Below are 20,762 nucleotides of genomic sequence, written 5' to 3'. Positions count from 1 at the left end.
TGTTAATTGCCTAATTGTACTCAGAAATCGATGCAACGTGTCTGTTTGAGGTGATAAACGTGTCTGGTTTTGGAGGTGATAAACCGGGAATGCACATCTGGAGCTCTGGCGCTCTGCTGGCTTGTGCAGATGTCAACAGATGCAGACAGACGCAGCAGCAGCAGCTGCTCTCTGCAGACGCACGCAGCCGGTCCCAACACCTCCGCTGAGGACGCAGGCAGGCGAGCCTGTTGGCAAGGCCGGTGGGCTGCAGGTGTGTGTGTGTGTGTGGGTGAGTGTGTGTGTGTGTGTGAGACTGTGTATGTACATATATACTGTATATATGGCGGTGTCAGTGTGTGTGTGTGTGTGTGTGTGTGTGTGTTCAGTGTTCTCACTGAATCACTGCATGGTGCCAAAGCAGTGAGGAAGCAGCAGGCAGGCCAGGACGCAGACAGACGCTCTCACAGCCCCACAAGCTCAGACCTCTGCTAGACAAATCACAACCCGACCCCCCCCGCTAAGGTATGGAAATGAACCTGCACATCAATGATTAATTCAAGCTCTCTCTGAGTGGACACATACCAACAGCTTTCAGTGGATGAGGGGGAGGAATATTTCACCATACTGAGATATAGCCTACTAGCAACTGGATCATCCATCAATACCATTTAGGCCTGGGTCAGGGAGAGTAATAGTGTAATAATAATAATAATAATAATAATAATAATAATAATACATTAGACTTATATAGCGCTTTTCTAGACACTCAAAGACGCTTTACAAACTGAAAAGATTGAGTAGTAGTAATAATAAAAAGAAACAAAATAAATAAAAGAAAGTGTAGGGGTCTAATTAATCTAAATCTAAGTGTCTTTGTAGGACAATCTACTCTGTATACTGCAAGTGGTGAAGTGTATAGGTATAGGTGTAGGAGGTGTAGGCCTATACCTCAATAATAAAGTACACAGACATACACTCATTGTCCAGGAGAGTTCTGAGACATCCTCCGTGGTGATGGGAGGGTGTAAATTATAGACATAGCTAGATATCATTCAGCAGGTTAAGCCAGACCAATCAAGGGGCCAGACACATGCATGAGTAGTGAGGGGGGAGGGGGTTTAGGGGGCCGGGGGAGATGAGAGGGCAGCACGACTCAAACTGACACTCTCAATCGCAGATCCCAGTCCAACAACAACAACAACAACAACAGCAACAAAACACTGAGATTGAGATTGTCAAAGCTTCACTCGGTTCAATTCACAAAAGACCATTAAAAAAAACATTATTATTCAGAAGGCATCATTTCAGCATTTCTCAATAATTCGCGATATTCAGCTTGTCATGCAGATCCAAACCAGTGGGACTCAAAGGAATTCTGTTGCTAAGGCAACGCGCGGTACACAACACAAACATGGTATCCTGGCAAGCGTGGTGAGGGTGGTGGGTGGGTGGGTGGGTCGGGGGAGGGGGGGGCGGCAGAACAAACATCATACTTGCTTGAAACTTTACCTTCAACATTCCAAAACATGAACACATGAGAGACATACATCCTATCTGCTCCAGAACAACACAAGACAGAAGAAGAAGAAGAGACAGAGACTCTGTTAATGACACCCCCCCCTCTTTCGTAACGGTTACATCCCTGGAGAAGCACACGAGCAGGGGAAAAAGAGGACATTTTAGTGCTTATTGTCGTGTGCCGTGGTCTTGGGAGCTCCACTGTGTGCCTTTAGGACCTTTTAGGTCCAAGGTTTTGGCCTGTTAGGCCCCTTGTTTGAAAGAGCAATTGAAATCTAAAGTAGAATAAATCGTTTTCTCCATCTCCATCACCATTGTTTTATTGCTTGGGTTACAGCCTAGTGCTTACACAGCAAGACATTTTGGGTAGACTGTTCAGTGTTGGTCACTCGTGGTACTGTTGTAAATGTCACTTTTCACAAGTAATTCCAACGGTGGAGTTGGGTATTGTTCCTGGCCAAATGAGGTCGATTCCAGGTTGACTTTGATGTTCTACAATTACTTAAAATATATAAATTCATGCCTTGGCGGCCTCCTCCGTATTCTATAGCCCAGATCAGATGAGAGAAGCATTTCTCTAACCGCTATAAAGTCATATGTAACAGTCTGAGCCGGCCAAGGGAAGAGAACTGCATGGATCCTATTGGCTTATCTCTTATCTCTCAGTAAGGACACACTGATACCATTCATTGCCGATAACGATTCTGAACCGGTACACTATCTGATAACACTATCTTTTTTCAAATGTGAAATGCTACTGCCAACCCTCGAAAAAAACACTCGCCGTGCCAATTCTGCAGCACATAGTTTTACCAGTGTCCCTCTCAAGTAACTCCAGAGACCGTAGACATGGACATGCGTGTGTCATCTCAGCTCTGGGGCCGTCAGCCGACATATTTGGCAACTTTCTATGACCGTTTGCATCATGGCATCGGATCCCAACAACTCCGCTGAGGACGCAGATAGAGGAGCCTTTTGGCAAGGCAGGTGGGCTGCAGGTGTGTGTGTGTGTGTGTTAGGGATGGACGGTTTCCAATTATTGAAACCGAAAAACCGTCAGAGAGTAAAACCGCGGTTTTCCGGTTAACCGAAAAATACAGTAAAAAAAAAAAAAAAAAAAAAATTTTTTTTTTTTTTTTTTTTTTAAAGAGCGCCAATTTCAAATAATTGAGCCCTACTGCTACAATACACTCATGTCGAACACCATTAAAACACCGTAAGCACAGTCGCAACACATTTAGGCTACTTAGTTTCACAAATATAAGTGGAAAGGCAGACTTTTGTAAGCTACACCATACATGAAAACACATGAACACTTAACACACCAGCTCCGCTGATCCAGGGTGCACGCCTGCACGGAAGATCATCTCTTGGAACAGCGTCTTCATTGAATGAACTGCTTTCTCAATATCTTGGTTCTTAGACAAAGTTTCAGCTGCTGCTCAATGTATTTAAATATTTGAATACTGCTCAATAATCACTGAAATATTAGACTTAGAATTATGCAGTGAACATACTTAAAGCTTTTCATAAAAACCACATGCCGCGAGACTGACTCGTCCTGAACTGTCGTAAGTCAGTCAACAAAGAATGCCCCATCAAAATAAAAGTGCCCATGGTAGAGCTGTCAAAATAGAGCTTTCAAAATAAATGTACTAATACAGATAGAGATAAATACAGAACTACCTTTGCGTCACTAAGTGACCGCGTATCTTCTGAGACATGCGTTCTGTCATCACTTTCAGTAGCGCCTTCACACACAGTGGCGCTGTGCACAAACACTCTTGATCCGTATAGCTCTTGTTTTATTATATTGTGGTTTAGTAAATACTGCACTTGGAGTTACATTCAATGCATGATTTGTGCTATAGAACATAAATAAAGTTTGATTGATTGATTGATATCAAATCAAATCACATTTTATTTCTATAGCGCATTTCTCACAAAAGTGACCCAATGTGCTTTACAGAGAGCAGCGAAAATGATCTTATTAAATGTAAGCGAGTAATTGTAAAAAACCTTTCCTATCTACCAATAACTGAAGGCAACTATCTTTCCCATAGAGTGATTCGTTACCCTTAAATATAATCCCAATTAGATATTAATCCTCAGTTATTCTTCACAACTGACCAAACCTCTCACTCATTGCGCGGCAGATTCAGACTGTATCATTGTTATTTTCACACACGACAAACATGTGACATGTTCCAGTTTTATTCTTATTCTATTTTATTCTTCAAAAAAAAAAAAAAAAAAAAATCCGGTTTCAGACGGTTTTGATAAAAAACCGTTTCTATTTTTATAAACCCCGGTTTTCGGTTTAACCGAAAAACCGTCCATCCCTAGTGTGTGTGTGTGTGTGTGTGTGTGATACAGCGTTTTAGGCCAAATTTCGGCCTCATACCAATGCTCAGTATCGGATCGGTGCATCCAAATCTTTAGGTTAGCTAAGTGACTTTCCAGTTTGGACTTAAAGACAAAAATAAATGACAAATGGTTACCAGAACCAAATACTACTTCTCGATCTGAAATAATAATAAAACACATGAAACTGTACGGCTATGTGTAAAACAAACACTTTAAACTGATGGTGAAAACGTATAGGAATTTCCCCGCTTGAACCTGAAGTAGTTGTAGAAGTTGACGGAAGCTCTCTCTCTCTCGTGCCTGTGCCCTGATCATCTGCTACAGCTACTATCATGACCTTGACGACATGCACACTGATCTTATCACATCCTGCTACTCAAGATAAAAATCCCCACAAAACAAGCAGCTTCCCATGACCCAATGCTCATGGCTGTTTCCAGGCAAGGGACCCCGTCTCAGGGTTGCACATCTCTATTTGTGGTTGTTATTATTATTATTATTATAATTATTATTAATTAATCGTCAAGCCTTTGCTAAGGAGTTGGACCTAGAACTCCCAGGTTAAAAACAATTAAAAATAACTGCCCAAATACCAAGTGCTTGAACAAATGGTTGAACGAATCAAAGTAGAGGACAGGTAAACCGTCACCAACGGATTCCTTGTGTCCTTCATAAGAAGACGAAGGAATAGCCAATGGGGTGGTTGATGTCGTAGGATAGGGTGTAAGGACTTGTTATAACATATTTTCAAACGACGATAAACTGATAAATGACTGTGATGCATCTAGGCTATAGAACCTTCTAGGTTGAGGAAGGCTTTCAACTGTTATAAAGAACCCCAACCTTTTACATCAGCAACCAGAACACTAAAAGTGCAAACAACACGTTTTTTTCTCGCAACTCTCGTTACTTAACTTATTACCCATAGGCTGGCGCCGTTTGGAATCTATTTGCCCCACGCTGTTGGAGCCAAAAAGCTCTATGTTGTTATTAATTTAAAACTTTTTTGAGTGGTACTTTGGCTAAGGTTAAGACTTTTATTTTGAAAGTGTGTCCCACCCAACATACGGACGCAATATAGAATATAAGGAGGGAATTTCTCCTTTTTTGGGGTTTGATGAGTCCTGACACGTGAGGGTGCGACACAGTTTTTCAACCACGTTAGCTTGCGTTTGCGTGCAATCACGCCATACGACACATTCAGAGAACATATTCTTTTTGTTTGTTACTGTTTGCATACAGACAGAACACAGACTTATTACCACAGACTGTAACTCTGCATTTTAAGAGCACTTTCATTCATTGGAAAGGCCGGCGATATTGGTTACGGACGGATTGACCAGAAGTGACACAAGTGACAAGGTGCGTTGACACTAACACCAACCCCAGGAGGACGGTGGCTAATTTGACTTGCATGATAGCCATCACACAGTGTGAGTGTCCGTGGGGTCGCGAGTGGATTTCAATAGCTGTTGCCTCAGAAAGAGTAGACTTCTCCAAATCAGTGTCCAGTAACACTCTGACTGGCTCTTCCACAATCATTATTGGGAGTTGAGAACACATTTGACATGTTTAGAAAGCGGGGAGGTCAGTTTTTGTCAACACTCATCAGAACTCAAAATAAGTTTAGGGGTACAAGCGATTGAAAACGATGGAGTAAGTCACATAATAAAACGCAACAATGTAATCTTGAAAAACTTAGCCTAACGCTTCTTTAGGGGAGACTTTCGACAGTAAACTTGATGAATCGACCAAAATCAAGATATGTGCGATTATGTTAAAATGTTATTTTGGGTGAACTATCTATTACCTATACACCTTTATGTGTTGTACAATAAAAGGCCAGACCATTGTGTTGCACATATCAACTAACAGAGCAATGGAGAGAGCGTCACAGGTCCGCTCATTGTGGCATCTCAGGCGACTCTGTAGCAGGGAAGTGCGAACTCTGCGAACTCAGCTTTGGGACAGGTGAGTCAGTGGCTAAAAACAGAGAGCTTGTTAAGCCCAACTGTCAAAGCCCTGATTCACCATAGCGAGACAACCTCCATCCAATCAGGAGTGATGAACCCTCCAAAGTTCCAAATTAGAACCTTCAAGTTCCAAACTACAGCAGATGACATTTTTCTCATATACTTAATTACCATGGAGGCCAATTAATTCCACATCCTACTTTGTGACATCCACACGTTGTGATAACCCGTACAGAGTAAAACCCGCTAACCGTTGGCAAATATCCAAATTCCACAGATATTACTGTTGTTGTCGTCGAGTGTAGAAGGTAACATTCCATGTGTGCGTTTGTTACTCCAAATGCATAGTGTACATTCTTTCTGCGGGTGGAGGAGAGAGGCGGCAAGGTGGATCTTACCTTCAGCTTTTTGTTGAGTTTACAGCAGTATCTGTAGAGCATGGCTAGGTTGAGGGGTCCAAAATCAGCATAAAAGCTGAAATGTAATGGGAGAAAAAAACAAAGACAGATGTCAAACGTGCAATAACATTGACAGATCAAACCACACATGCTCATTGTAGATAGATAGATTGACATAACTAACTGGAGAAAGAACACCATCGTTTTTTATTTTCAAATCACAGTAGTGCCCCAGTAGTGTGAGCCACAGATGTAATAATAATCCCACGTTTGTTGATAAACTGCCTTATGTGAGTCGTGGGTAAACCTGAAATCACGAGGCAACAGTGAAAAGTGTTTCATTACGGACCTCATTGTCTCTTAGCTTGTTTTATAGCATTTTCGCTTTTTAATTGTCTAGTGTGTAATATTTGTGATATGTTATATGTGTATATGTTTGTGAATATGTGAATATGTTTTCTGTTTTTGCACCTTCAGAAGAACCACTACAATTTCATTGTATAGGCAACTGTACAAGGACAATAAAGTCTATTCTATTAAAACAATTTGCATAACATCAGGTTCTTGTGCGCCATGGACACTTGTTGGAGCGATGATGGATGTGGAGACGCAGGAGGAGGAGGGAGAACCAACACTTACTTCTCATACACAAACTCGTCATCCGTGCAGAAGTAATGTGTGTTCGCGGTGCTCTTTGGCTTGCTCCTGAGGGTGGCGAAATACAACCGTTCTGAGAAAACAAGAGAGATAGAAAGAAATGAGCAATTTTTACAGACAGAAAATACTATGCGTTACATTACACAGTTAATAACTGGCTTCCTAAGACTTGCTGTGTGTGTTGTACACGTTGATATCGAAACAAGTTTGGGACGAACAAGAATTGTTTTAACTTTAATTTAACACATCGTGAGCTTAGAATTATAAGGTTCTATCTCCGTTTAGGGTAGTTCTGAGACATTGAGCGCCAAAGTTTTTACATTCCATTATGTTTTGTGAGATTTTGTATTTTATGAATTACTACCTCAAAAATGTCAACATTTTTAAAATAACACCACACAGGCATTAATAAACACCTAATGGATCAGATTATGTAAAAAAAAAAACTCAATTTTGACCAAAAATGGAGATAGAACCTTATAATTCTAACGTCACGAAATGGTTTTTTGGACGCAAACTTCAAATGAAATGTGTTTATTTACGCAAATCTCGAACACACAGACAGGAGGGATGTATGTATGTATGTATGTATGTATGTATGTATGTATGTATGTATGTATACACACACACCACCCCCCCCCCCTTATAGCCAACTATAGGGGGATCAAGCACTTCTACGGTGAATTTAAAGGGATATAGCATAGCATAGTTCAATTTAATAACTTACCTTTAATCAACTCGGAGGCTCCTATCAATTCAATGTCGTCTGCCATTTTAAACAAAGTGGACAGGACAGCAGAGTGTTTAAGGCTGTCCAGAGACATCATCGGGGATAGAGTGATCAGTGACAGAAGTTTCCAATATTTTCCTCAACTAAATTGGGAGAAAAGCTAAGCTAGTATTCCGCTAGCGTTGTCTCGTACGTTAGCCAAGCTAGATCAAGTCGGCAGACAAACAACCAGTAAGGCTTATACAGTAAAGGGTTTAGAAGTTAGTTAGCTTAGCTAGCAGATGCTGCTAGCCTAACGCACTATGCTGAAATCTGCTGCCGAAATAATCAATTTTAGACGTCATCTTTGCCATTCCGATTCGAAATATATTTAAAAATCTGCATCAAGAAATAATTGCATTCCTCGTCATTTCATTTAGACGACAGAGGGGAAATCTTCACGCATCTGATGAACTCCTTGTTCAACATTTCACTTATTTCCGATCCAGACTCCAAGGCACAGATCTTCCCTCGGCTTGGCCATGATGATGGACGCATCTTAAAGGGACATCACATGGCAACCAGCAGGCCTATCACCACACACAAGGCACGTTGCTAGGACAGAGTCGCTTTTAACCAATCAGCGGTCAGAACACACGGAGTCTAAAATTAATAAAGGGAGGGAGATAGAACAATGCTAAGTGCTACATTTATGGTTAGAGGGCGGGACATTCCGGTTAGCAGGGTATCCGCGGTGTCTTGAAAAGTATTAAAAGTTGATAAATCAATTTTGGGAAAATCAAGACCCTTAATAAGTATTAAAAATTATTTTTTAAGTCTTTTTCTATTTTATGAGGTCTTGAATTTTGTAGGTATTTTTCTGAATTAGACTAGAAAAAACGAATATGAACCGGAAATTGTGTTGTATGATAGTGGTCTAGTCTATTGCAAACTAAAACTGTTAAGTTAAAGGTGTCACTGATGTCAACGGTTACAGCTCCAAGTGGCGGTGAGGTCGGGAAAAATATTGACAAGGTCTTTAAAAAGTCTTAGAAAGGTATTGAAATTAACCTCAAAATTCCTGGATATACCCTGTGTTAGGGTACTGGACGTTATGAGACCCAATCTCCCATTTGTCATTTTTAGAGTTAGGTTAATGGTAGGTTAGAGGGTAAGGTTAGGGTTTAGTGTAGGGTCACTCACACTGAGTCTACCAAAGAACTCTATGGAAAAAACATTTTGGCACAGAAAGTCTTTGAAAGTCACTTTCAGAGTTTAAAAAGAGGCAAACTGGGATTGTGCATCAACACTTTTGACATTTAAATTAATCATGTATAGTCATTAATTATTGAAAAATATAAGGTGAGGCTCATCATGAGCTTAGTTCAACTGTCAGACTCCATCAGAAACCAAAATATAACGCCATTGTTGTTGAACAATGTACTTGTAAACCAACACTGTGTTGTTTTGTGTTGATCTCATGGTTGATCTCATGGATGGTCAGCCATTGCATCCATAGTTCTATGAATTTGAGAGTGGGTACATTTTTTCCATCCCCATCCCTCAGCTGTTTACCAAAAAAAGTGGCGGGGGTGACCACTTTGTTGTTTGAATCCCAGATTGTCCCCTTTAAAAAAACATTGTGTTGTAGGTGTTGTGTTGTGTGTTGGGTTTTTGCCTTTATATTTAAATACTTTTAATATTGCCTTAAAATGACTAAATAATTAAATTATGATTATATAATGATTGGAGCACTTTGAGCTGCAATGTTTGCAGGAAAAGCGCTATACAAATAAAAAGGTGTTATTATTATTATTTTACTCTCACATACTGTAATGACAACATTATATGTATAAACAAACATTTCTCAGATTATGCCCGACTGTTTCTTGAAAGTAAATGGTAATAATAACATCTGTTTAATGGCATGCAGGATCTTGTAAAATGTAAACAATGGGGGAAATGCAAATATGACTAGATTCCTATGTTTTGTTGTACTGAATTAAAATCTCCTAGAGTATGTCAACAAAAACAGAAACAATACAGTAATAAATCCTTATGGTTGTAAAGATGTACAACACATGAAGGTATTTAGGAGTCATAATCTTTTTTTTTCTTTTTTTCCTAGCACCAGGGGAGCCCCCCCCTCCCAAATTTCGTTGTTTGGTACCTGTACTATATCAATGACAATAAAGACCATTCATTCATTCATTCATAATCCAGGAGTATATTTCATTTGATTAAATTCAGGGGTCAACAATTACTAATGCAGTTGTTTCAGAGGGAGGGACACAACTAAAAACAAACAATATATATATCACCATAAACAGGCCATGTAATTATTAGATCCCAACACAAGTGGACTACTTCAAATGATAGTTTGGATCGAATATTGCTAATGGAGTTATGTGGACAACATAAGGTCAATCCAGGACAGATGGGAGACTTTGGTTTGCAGATCATAATCTTGCAACGTTGTGATTGTGTTCAAATCATATGCAGAAAATAGTCTTCACACTACAGCGCCAAACTAATCTTAGCCAAGCTGAGCTATACTGTGCAGCAGGCCTGCTTATGCATTCACAGTAGTTGCTGAGACAGGGAAAAGGGCAATGTGAAAGGAAAATATCTGAGCCAGCACAGTTTCAGGTTGGCCCTGAAGTTCAGGCCTCATTAGGTTCTACAGTTGTTTACCATCAAATATAAGCTTTTGTCAATGATAAGGGACAGATGAAAGATGCTTGGCCTACTCCTTGTACACAGGTATTATATATATATATATTTTTAAATCTATTATGATATTGAGCAGTCTCTGCATACACCAAAAATGCAGTATTTCCAAAAGTATATCAACCGACAAATAAGTGTGAGAACATGACTCCATGATCATATACTATTTATAATACATCTAATTGTATTTTCTAAGACTTTAGTAAGGAGCATACCCCTCATACCCCACATTTTAGCAGAGTTAGTTTCAGAAAATAGTCCCATTATGCTATTTCACTAATCCATAACAGAAAAAAAGACAAAAAATAATACATAAATCAAACTGTTAAACTACCTATTGAAACCTTGTAAAGACAAGGCTTGTGCCTCGGGCCGCAGTTAGTGAGAGAGAGAGAGCGGCCCTCAGCTGACCCACCGTACCTGCTATGAGAGAGATCCAGACCCGCTGGGGCGACTCTGCAGCAGGCGGGGTCCATTCGTTGTTCTCCTGGGCCCTCCAGGACGCAACGTCTGACATGCCTTCATTGGGATGCAGCAAATCAAGAGGTTTGAGCCACCCCACCCAGGACCTTAGCTAGCAACAACTCTATGGAACACTGCACGCCTTCCAATCCAAACAGCCTTCCAAACCAAAAGGGAGACCAATATGGCTTCAAAGTCAATGAATCACAAACAAGAGAGGTTTGTACGAGCTGTACCTTGTGCGTGTCAGTGGAACACAGTGCTAGGGACAGTCAACTCAGGTGACCACCTCGGGTTACTGCAACGTGACCAGACCAACCCTCACATGGCGGTCCTATTCCTGTTACACTGTGAACCAAGGTGTGAGTTTCAAGCTTCCTTGAGTTACCTTTCCAATTCATCAGCCACTAATGCGCAATTTCCTCTACATCGCTCTCCCGCCTATGGTTAGTCTTTTCATCCACTTGTATTGTGGTGTATCATTTGACACAAATCCTTTGTGGATGACGCAGTTGTTTTCATTTGGTACAGTATGAATTGGGCCCTGCTGAAGATGATCTCATACTTTCGAAGTCTGACATCATGGAAAAGACTAGCTTACCTGTAAACCAACGGGTAAATAGATGGTTTACCTGCACTCTACTGTACTCAATAAGGATGGCAAATTCTAGACAAAGAACATGTCGTACATACATTTTCTTCTCTCTGGGCATTATGAGACAGACATAAATGTCTCTTTTCCCTGCCTTTTGTGATATCACATCTCAAACTTTTGTATTTACACATTAGTGTAGTCGTGTGTATTGTATTCGTGCCGCTACAGCAGTAAAACCTTTGATTCTCAGGCTTGCGAGCAACACTTTCCAGTCAACCCTCCTGCCATTTCTGTCACCAAAGAGCTTGAATAACACACATGTTTAAGCAATTAACAGCAAGTCCTAATTTAACTGATGTGGGTAAATAGTTATCACTTGTATAATTATTATTATAATTTTAATATTTTATTATTTTTCACATAGTACGTACTGTACAAATGGTATACAAGTATACATGTTTCCTATTTGTGGTATTACACTATTAATATTATTGTTATTCCAGTTTTGTGCTCTTTAGATCTGTAAACATCTCAAATGAATAGTTGTTAAATTAAGGCCAATGCACACGGCGTGCGATTTTGTCGCACGACAACATTCGATTCTCAATTCTTTGAATTATGTCAATTGATGTGAATGGAGAATCGAATGTTGTCGTGCGACAATATCGCATCGCACGCCATGTGCATTGTCTCATTCAAAACAATGGAATCGAATTCGGCGGTGCGACAAAATCGGGGCCGTGTGCATTGGCCTTTAGATTTGCAAATTCTTGAGATTGATATACCTGTTTGCTGCATGCACACTATGTACATACAAACTATGTACATGCATACTACACTGTATGTAACTACCATTTAAATTAAGATAAACCATGATATGAATTGAAAACCGCTCAATAACCTCAGACAACATGACACTTAACGTTTTCAGCAGAGAAACCTTTAACAGAAATGAAATAACATTTTCGTTACAGTGTATGGCAATACCCTGAGTAACGTACAACAAGTTGAGAGAGGTTAACAATAGTTAATGTAGCTCTTACATGAGGATCATGGGGTTCCATTTACAAAAAAATAAGAATCTAATCTTCCAGTGACATCACAGTAGTGTATTTCCTATGAGTCCTTCAGTCACTCCAGTGCTGCCTCTATACACGGCTGCATGCGGAGACCTAAAAGTAAAGGGGGAAGCTGGTGTGACCCGTTAGTCACTAGATATTATGGTTGGTGATGCCCGCTCCTTGACACTCGATTATGTGGGTGTCGTTGTTGGAGTTCTCGTCATCTGCCTTGGTCACGGTAAACTTAGCCTGGGGAGGGAGGGGGAAAAAAAACAAAATAAAATGTTAGCTGTTAGGGATACACTCAACTCACTATACGATGCAGCTCTCGATACAGGGGTTCACGATACGATACAGTCACGATACGATATCGTAAATAAAACCAGATCAGTGTTTCCCCTAGGTTTGCTGCCTTGGGGGGGGGGGGCAGCGTCATGTCCAGGGGGTGTATGAGATAGGCTCCTGCCCATTAGGCTCGAGAACCATCGGTTCTCAAGGCTACTTACTTATGTGGTCTTGACTACCTGTGCACTTTCTCACTTCGTTCTTGTTCTCTCTCTCTCTCTCTCTGGTGTGCTCTCTCTCCTTCTCTCCCTCTCTATCCTCCTCTCCCTCTTTTGCTGTCAACCAAAAGGCAAACATAACAACCAGAGTATTTCTAATCTAATAAGAGGTATAAATTGATCCATATCAATTTATAACATTATTATAATTGAATATTGGATTGCTGTGGGCAATGCAGTCAGATAATGTCATTTTGACTTTACTCTCTCACCTGAAAAAAAACATAGTATGTCCAACTATTAAAAAACAGACATTTACAATGCTTCAATCCACTGTCCATGTACTATAAATATGCCATTGTGGTATTACCATAAAGCCCAATTCTAGCAGAATAATAAAGATTGTATATCTACTTTAAGTAAAATAATAAAGTGCATCCAGTTGGCAAGTGTGCAAGCAGACTAGCTCATCTCATCACCTCTGAGATAGCTAGCAACACGATGCGTATCGTCACGTTTTTGTATCGCGATATATCGCCATACGATATTTCGTCCCATCCCTATTAGCTGTAAATCATGACCATTGTTATTTCGTTTCTTCTTTTTGTCTTATTTTTCTCTCACATACAGAAGCTTGCGAAAGCTCAACCTTGATGGCATTACACTCTCTTTTTAATCAGAATTCAGATCAGAATCAGAATTCAGATCAGAATTGCTTTTATTACATCCAATGTACGGGTACACAAGAGTGAAATTCTTAGGCTCAGGTTCGACATTAGCATTGCCGGAGGATACAAAATCAACAGTAATAGAAAGATAGTCAAATAAGTACGGTAAGTAATAAAAAAAAAAAGTACAATAAGTTTAAAAGAGTAGAATACGGTAATAAAGTGACAAAGTGACAAAGTGGACCAGTTTAACCAACCTGAGTGAGCTGCTCTGCGATATGGATGGCGGTTTGGGTGTGTAGGGTGATCGGCCCGGTGCGCATTCGGGAAGTACCGTTTGCCATGGCCATGAAGATGATTAACTGGAACAGAGAAAGCCAGAGGGAGGAGGAAAAGTTCAGCATTTGCATTTGAATCAAGTTAAATATGTTTAAAAGTGTCTCAAAACTATGTGGCTATAGGTGGCTACAGGTATGGGCACGTATCCCAACCAGCAACCCTGGGCTCTGAGGGCAGCTCTGGGCTCTGCTGAGGACGGCTCTTGGATCACCTGGGTGATATCATGGCGATGCCGCAACAATTTATTGAGGAATTGCCAAATACAGACCAATAGACCAATGAACATCAAGACCGCCCCCGACCGAGAGACTTTCAAGACTCTGCTTAAAACTCACTACTGTTGTGAACTTGGCTACTGAGATGTTTCCGATGTGTTATATAATAGTATGAATGTCTGTCGTTAAATGTGTGCGGTTATGAATGTTGGACGTCCTCCATGTTTGTTTTGTTGTCCTTTCCCGTCTGTGTCACCATATTCCATCATGTTTTCTCTGTTTTAGAGTCCGCGCCCAGGGCGCCGTAAACCGGTGTAGTTTGGTGCGTGTTTAAATAAATTGACTATGACTAATATTATTATTATTATGTAGGATCGTTGACTCAACGGTATGTAAATCAACCAGGGCACTGATGCCCCAGCGAGAGGTCCCATGCTCCCTGTGTTGTTGCCTTCACTCCTATTGGTCATTGCGATTGTAACCGCTGTCTCTCTGCCGCAAAAACAGTATTGATTCCTCCCTCACAAGCTAGCACTCCAGTCCTGATCGTGGGTCCTCTCTCTGTATTGTAAGCGTAAGTTAACGCCCCCTGAAACGCCCTCCGATGTTAACCGGCTACGCCACCGAAAAGCTAACAATTTCATGGCGTGGGTGGAGGTTTGCTAAACTAGGAGTGAGTTTAACCCTAACCCAATTCAATTACACAATAGCCTAGCAAATGGAGAACAGCCTCGCAAGGAAGAACATCGCTGAATTGTTAATAGAATACAGTAGGAAAGTCCAGCTGCTGTACTACAGCACAAACCTCAGCACTTTTGTATACAGGCGGGCGGCAGAACTTACAATTACTACTACGGGAGTAGTAGGAACATTGGCTGTAAATATGTGGAGTGTATCTTTGGCTCAAGATGACCGGGTTTACCACAGAAATAAAACAATAAACATCGTACATACTCATCGTATTAAGGATTCATTAAGTTACGGACTGACAGGGAGAAGTGTGCGTGTGTGTTTAATGAATTACCTGGTCTTGGAGAAACTCATCAACACAACCGTTGTGTCGGATGTTTGCCAGTAGCATCTCCGCAGCCTCCCAGCCTATTTTGTCTGCATACACACCTGTGGCACAGAACGGGACGGCAGCATTTGAGAGCCATTGTGAGGAGGCTAAAAACCGTAGACTAGACAAAGTATGTTTTTTGTAGGATGCTGCCCTCTAGTGGCGCAGAACTGTACTACGTCGTGTACTAAGCTCCTAGCCAAAATAGCAGTGGATTTCTCACCTTTCTTGCCAAGGGATGAGCCTGCAAATATGCAGCCAGTGGAGGACTCTGCAATGATTCTAGAGGAAGGTGGAGAGACACCATGTAAAAAAACAAATCGCAGCATACGAATCACTAGTCGTCAAGTCAAGTCGGTACTATGAATGAATACATAAAGATACAAGTCGTTGTCTCTTATCAACCCGAACTTAGGTGACACAGATAATTACACTAGTGAGATTGGTCATCTTGGTGTATTGGTCATCTAGGAGCAATTATTTGATGATTAAACCCTCAGTGATGCCATTATTCTTTACCCACACTGGAATAAATTCCACCACCATTGATAGAATTTAACCAACCAGTCATCCACCCCAGCACTAGTCTCAAAATACCAGGGAAATACTTTTTTGTCTTTCATTTTATATTTAAAATGTTTTCCTGGGGCACTTAGGTGGCATAGCGGGTTAAGCGTCGACCATGTAACCGCAGGGTCCCCGGTTCAAATCCGGCCGGGGGCATATCCTGCATGTCATCCCTCCTCTCTCTCACCCATCCTTCCTGTCTAAATCTTCACTGTATCTGTCAAATAAAATGAAAAATATGAGTGGGACTGTCCCACTCAGAAAAAAATTACTTAAAAAAAATATATATATGTTTTCCTGAGTGGCAGTCCCACTCATATTTGTCATTTTATTGAATAGAGATGGTGAAGGTAGACAGGAAAGTAAGGAGAAGAGGTACATGTCAGCCGGGCGTGGGCCGGGATTCGAACCCATGCCGACGTGGGCATAATGTGTGCACTGTAGACTGCGGGGCTAGACCACTGGACCACCCCCCAGGCCACACCAGGGTAATACTTTGAGGAATGTAGCTACAAAGGGGGTGAGAACCAGTTTGAAATTACTGCCACCTCACCACATATCAAACCAATCAAATAGCTTGCTTGGGAGGGGCTCCAAAAAGACTCCAAAAAGCTAGCATAGGCGACAACTCTGCTAAATAGTCCTCCCCGGTCGAAAAAAAAAAAGACGACACACACACAAGCAACCATCTACGGGCGTGGGAACGTAGATTTGGAGGTATGGTATCAAGACTAGCCCAGCACTAACACATCAGATTCAACTAATTACAGTATTATACCAGGGTTTTTGGGCGCGGGGGGGGGTTAATGTAGAAGGACCTTGTAACAAAGTGAAATGTAAATACACATCTTGCAAGATGACATGGTCTTCAGGTAAAGAAAGGTAATGGGAGAAAAAAACTAAACAATCAGGTAGGGTGAATTTGTGTAATCTTGGACATTGAGTAATGACATCCAGTGTGTTTATTTCCTGTTCTACCAAAATCTACTTACTTACTCCTTACTTATGCTAAGCCTATAGTAAAAAGATTCTAGATTCTGAAATAAAACACACTGGGGTTTATGTGTCCGACATTACCCAACGTCCCAGATTACCCAGAATTCACCCTAACGAGGAGGAGGGGAAGAGGAGGTGAAGATGCTCACATGATGCCGTTGCCGTTGCCACAGGCCATGTCCTTCTCCTGCACCGTCGGGATGCTAATGTACAGATCCTTTATCTCTCTTCTGATGGTTCGCACCGCAGTCACTGACATGTCCTTAGCAAGCTGAGGAAGAGAGAGGTTGCTGTTTTATTTCATTCTGTAATGTACTTAAAATCGACTATTTTGCATGTCATCCCTCCCCTCCTCCCTCCCTCCCTCACCCATCCTTCCTGTCAATCTCTACTGTCTCGATCCCAATAAAAGCAGAAATGCCCTAAAAAAAACAAGTGTAATGTCTTGCTGGTTTATATCTGAAGTCATTCATTCTACTCATGGCAACTGATAATCTTTTGCAGTTGGGATGTCGTTAGTGGTAACATTCCTAACAATGCACATATGCCACACTCAACTCTGAACCAGGGCCAGGTACTCTACCTTGTGGGGGAGCACCCCAGCAACGAAGGCTCTCCCATATATCTTGGTGATGGTGCCACGCTCAGTCATGTTGATGGGACTCAGCTCTTTCACCGGGTTTACTTTCACAATCACCTCTCCACCGCCTTTAGGGTAGTATCCTCTGCTCAACAAAAACACGAGGTCAACACACATACATTTCAAATACTTCCATGGATTGTAAATTCATCTATTGAGATATTTTCAGGAGCAGGTATTGTGTCAGACACAACATGAAGAGATGCTCACCTCATTCTCAAGTCACATTCGAAATGTACACCAAACTTCTCCATTATGGGCTTGAATACCTAGAGGATATTTGGGTTAGCGTTAGTTCAGAGCAATTCCAATACCAACACAGAGATACATTAACTCACAAACGCCGTCAGTGCCGGAGACTGACTGTGGCGTGGACGGGTAGTAAACTAATTTCCTCAGGTTTCATTTAGCTGCATGAACTGACTCTGAAAAGCCGTCTAGGAGGCTGACATATTTGGACTTCAGGTTTGCTAAAGCGGTACATACTCAGAGAATGCAGAGCCCCCCCAAAATTAGGTTACCCATACCTTCATGGTGTAGTCAATCTGTGGGGCCATCTCTGCATTGGTGCCCCCCTTCAGACAGAGCTCTGAGGGGCCGTCAGCAAACAGGGCGCAGGGGAGAGACACCTGCAGGAGCAGCCCAACACTCCTAGAGCAGAGCAGCATAATGATGGTTAGAAAAGATCCTAGAGATGTCTCTATAGATCCTAGAGATGTTTCTATAGATCCTAGAGATGTCTCCATACTGAAGGCAGACAGACACACCTCACAGACCACTATGATCAAGAATACTGAACTAACTCGATGTTTTTTTAAGGATATGTTTTCTGAGTGGGGCAGTCCTCATATTTTTCCTTTTAGTGGATAGAGATAGTGAAGATAGACAGTAAAGTAAGGAGAAGAGGTACATGTCAACAGGGTAAAGGGGTAGTGGTGGTCTAGTGGATAGTGAGTTGGACTTGTGATCGGAAGGTTGTGAGTTCAAAATCCCGCCTGAAACCACACCACTACTAGTGTGCCCTTGAGTAAGGCACTTAGCCCTCAGTTACTCCAGGGGGAATGTCCCTGTAATTCGTAATTGTAAATCGCTTTGGATTAAAAGCATCTGCTAAATGGCAAAATTATTAATTATTAGGGTATAGGCCTTCGAACCCATGCCGACATGGGCATATGTGCGCACTGTAGACCACGGTGCTAGACCCCTGGACCACCCCAGGCCACGCGAGATGTTGTTTTAATAAAATACCATGAATTACTTTGTGAGACACAGCCGAATGTTTTAGCAGCTGACAATAGCTTACAAGGTTAAAGCATTGATTGTTGAATGGGCCAATTACCCCTAGGATATTTAGTTAAAACCCACTTGTATTACTAATTCGATGTGCCAATATGCACTCCCGATTCAAGACGGAGAATCTTTTGATCGTCATCACAATTTCTGCCAGTTTTAAAAGGAACATAATTACCCCCGTCCCGTTGACAGAAACAACTTTGTATGTATGCAGTCAAGTACAAAGGGGCCTGTCTGCCTGACTCACCCTGCTGTATGGGGATCGGCGGTGTGGTTCCCGGCCTTGATTTTCCCTGGGGTCAGCGTCGCTTCTGTCGACCCAACTGTGGCTCCCTCCAGACTTCCCCCACAAATGTCCCTCACCAGCTCCAAGCCTGACAGATGCTGGGGTCTGGGGGTGAAAGGGAAGGGAAGGGGGTTGTGACAATACAAATGGGAGAAAAAAACGTCTTCCATCATTACAGGCAGTTGAATCAATGCATTGTTTCTTCCCCACCGAATCATAGGCATCAAAGGGAATCGATAAGAGAAATGTAATGTATTAGGATGATCTGTTGTTGTATCTTTCAATAACAAAATCTACAGCAGTGTAGGCTATTAATGGTAGCTAGCATGATGTAGCCTAAAACTGGGTTAAGCGATCCGATTTTTACATTTGGCAATCAAACTTTGTCGGGTCCTTAAATGGCACAGTCGGTCAAATAAACTTGTGAGTTGGTTTAGCTTACAGCCTCAGATGAGAACAAGTGGACTAACCGCTCCATAAACCAACAAAGGATCCCATGAAAAATGTATGAGGGCTAGGAAACAGGACCAAACTCAGAGGTTTAAGCAGGCCTTAATAAAAACGGTGATCGTTTGTTGATCAGGGAAAACCTTTCAGATCCATCTCAGTTTAGAAACGCTTCCTTTGCTTTGTTTTGATTGTGAACTATGGTAGAGATGGGGGGGGGGGGGGGGGGGGGCAGCCTATCCGCCTAACATATTATATTATAGGCTGTGCTAACTAGGCTATAAGAAACCGATCTATCTATTAGTCGGTTAGCTTAACAAGTGCCCTTGTTTTTTTTTTTAACAGATGTATTCATCTAATAGGATTGTTAAATTAAATGAATCTAAGGAAGTTAGTTACCTTAATCCCGGTGTGCTTCTCCCAGCACGGATTTTGTTTATTCTGATGGATGACCCATTGATGCAACTTAGCGCGGCGGATAGTCTCAATATTTGCCCACCCTGGAATAAAAGATAACAAAATGGAATAAAAACAGGAACATGTTCGCTAGTTTACTGGCAAATCGGTCTAAAAAACGGGCTAAAATGGTCGATTTTTCTTTTTTTTTACTGTACTCACACCCTCCATTATACTTCCGTCAATATCCAACGCTGTTGCGGCCATTTTTGATAAAGAAAAGAAGAGAAAAACTCTTTAAACTTAAGCTATTTGCGGCCTGACAGACCACTGGATAAGAAATGTTGTGGCCTATCAGATCCTTTGATTGCGAGATACACGCGTGATAAGTCTTGTTCAGAGATACAAGTCAAGGCCCTGTGTCGTTCGCCGGCCGGGTTCTGAGTCAAACAATACTACCGATCCCTCCGCGGCGCGAACTTCCCCAGATCACAGCGCAGAGACTCCACACGCCGTGTGCACATAGACTGCGCAATGCGCTAGTTGAGGTCAGGCGGAAGTCTCGGGCTGTGTTCGAAATGGCATACTAGCATACTGCATACTAGCATACTCAATTAGTATATACTGCATACTGCTTACTAAATTCATAATAAGTATGCCAATACCAGCCGACCGAAAATCTAGTATACATTTCTTGCATACTCAAATTTCACATACTCTACAGTGTGAACGCACTGCATACTCAAAATATACGTTATATCTAGTATGCCATTCCGAACACAGCCCCGTATTCAATGGGAAGCAGTGCGCTGCGCACGTTGCTTTTCCGGGTGCTTTAGCTGTGCGTTAAAAGGCTTTTCCTTTCCGGTGAAAGTGAGTTAGACAAATACTTTGTGATAT

The 20,762-nt window shown here is 41.6% G+C and overlaps 2 protein-coding genes across 2 annotated transcripts in view; both read right to left on the bottom strand.

Annotated features, from left to right (window-relative positions):
* The window catches only part of cdc14ab (cell division cycle 14Ab), a gene marked incomplete at its 3' end in the record, with an annotated part of 51,532 nt that extends 44,564 nt beyond the window's left edge, over positions 1-6,968 (bottom strand). The window contains exons 1-3 of the mRNA XM_080529475.1: positions 6,878-6,968; positions 6,239-6,314; positions 1,492-1,536 (exon numbers count right to left, since the gene is read on the bottom strand). Of these exons, the coding sequence (XP_080385601.1) occupies positions 1,492-1,536; positions 6,239-6,280 (87 nt within the window). The 5' untranslated portion in view covers positions 6,281-6,314; positions 6,878-6,968. The remainder of the gene's footprint in view (positions 1-1,491; positions 1,537-6,238; positions 6,315-6,877) is intronic.
* A 5,341-nt stretch (positions 6,969-12,309) lies between these two features.
* On the bottom strand, positions 12,310-20,344 carry rtca (RNA 3'-terminal phosphate cyclase). Its single transcript, XM_080543497.1, has 11 exons — positions 20,085-20,344; positions 19,866-19,966; positions 18,981-19,124; positions 17,968-18,091; positions 17,651-17,709; positions 17,384-17,525; positions 16,950-17,071; positions 15,461-15,519; positions 15,202-15,296; positions 13,881-13,985; positions 12,310-12,701 (listed from the first exon to the last, which is right to left on the bottom strand). The coding sequence occupies exons 1-11, from the start codon at positions 20,127-20,129 to the stop codon at positions 12,603-12,605; spliced, it is 1,095 nt and encodes a 364-aa protein (XP_080399623.1). The 5' UTR covers positions 20,130-20,344; the 3' UTR covers positions 12,310-12,602.
* Positions 20,345-20,762: the final 418 nt, after the last annotated feature.

Source organism: Nansenia antarctica (genome assembly GCF_963989245.1).
Source record: "Nansenia antarctica genome assembly, chromosome: 1".
NCBI lineage: Eukaryota > Metazoa > Chordata > Actinopteri > Argentiniformes > Microstomatidae > Nansenia > Nansenia antarctica.
The sequence above is the reverse complement of the archived record's forward strand: the minus strand, read 5'-3'. Positions and strand labels throughout refer to the sequence as shown.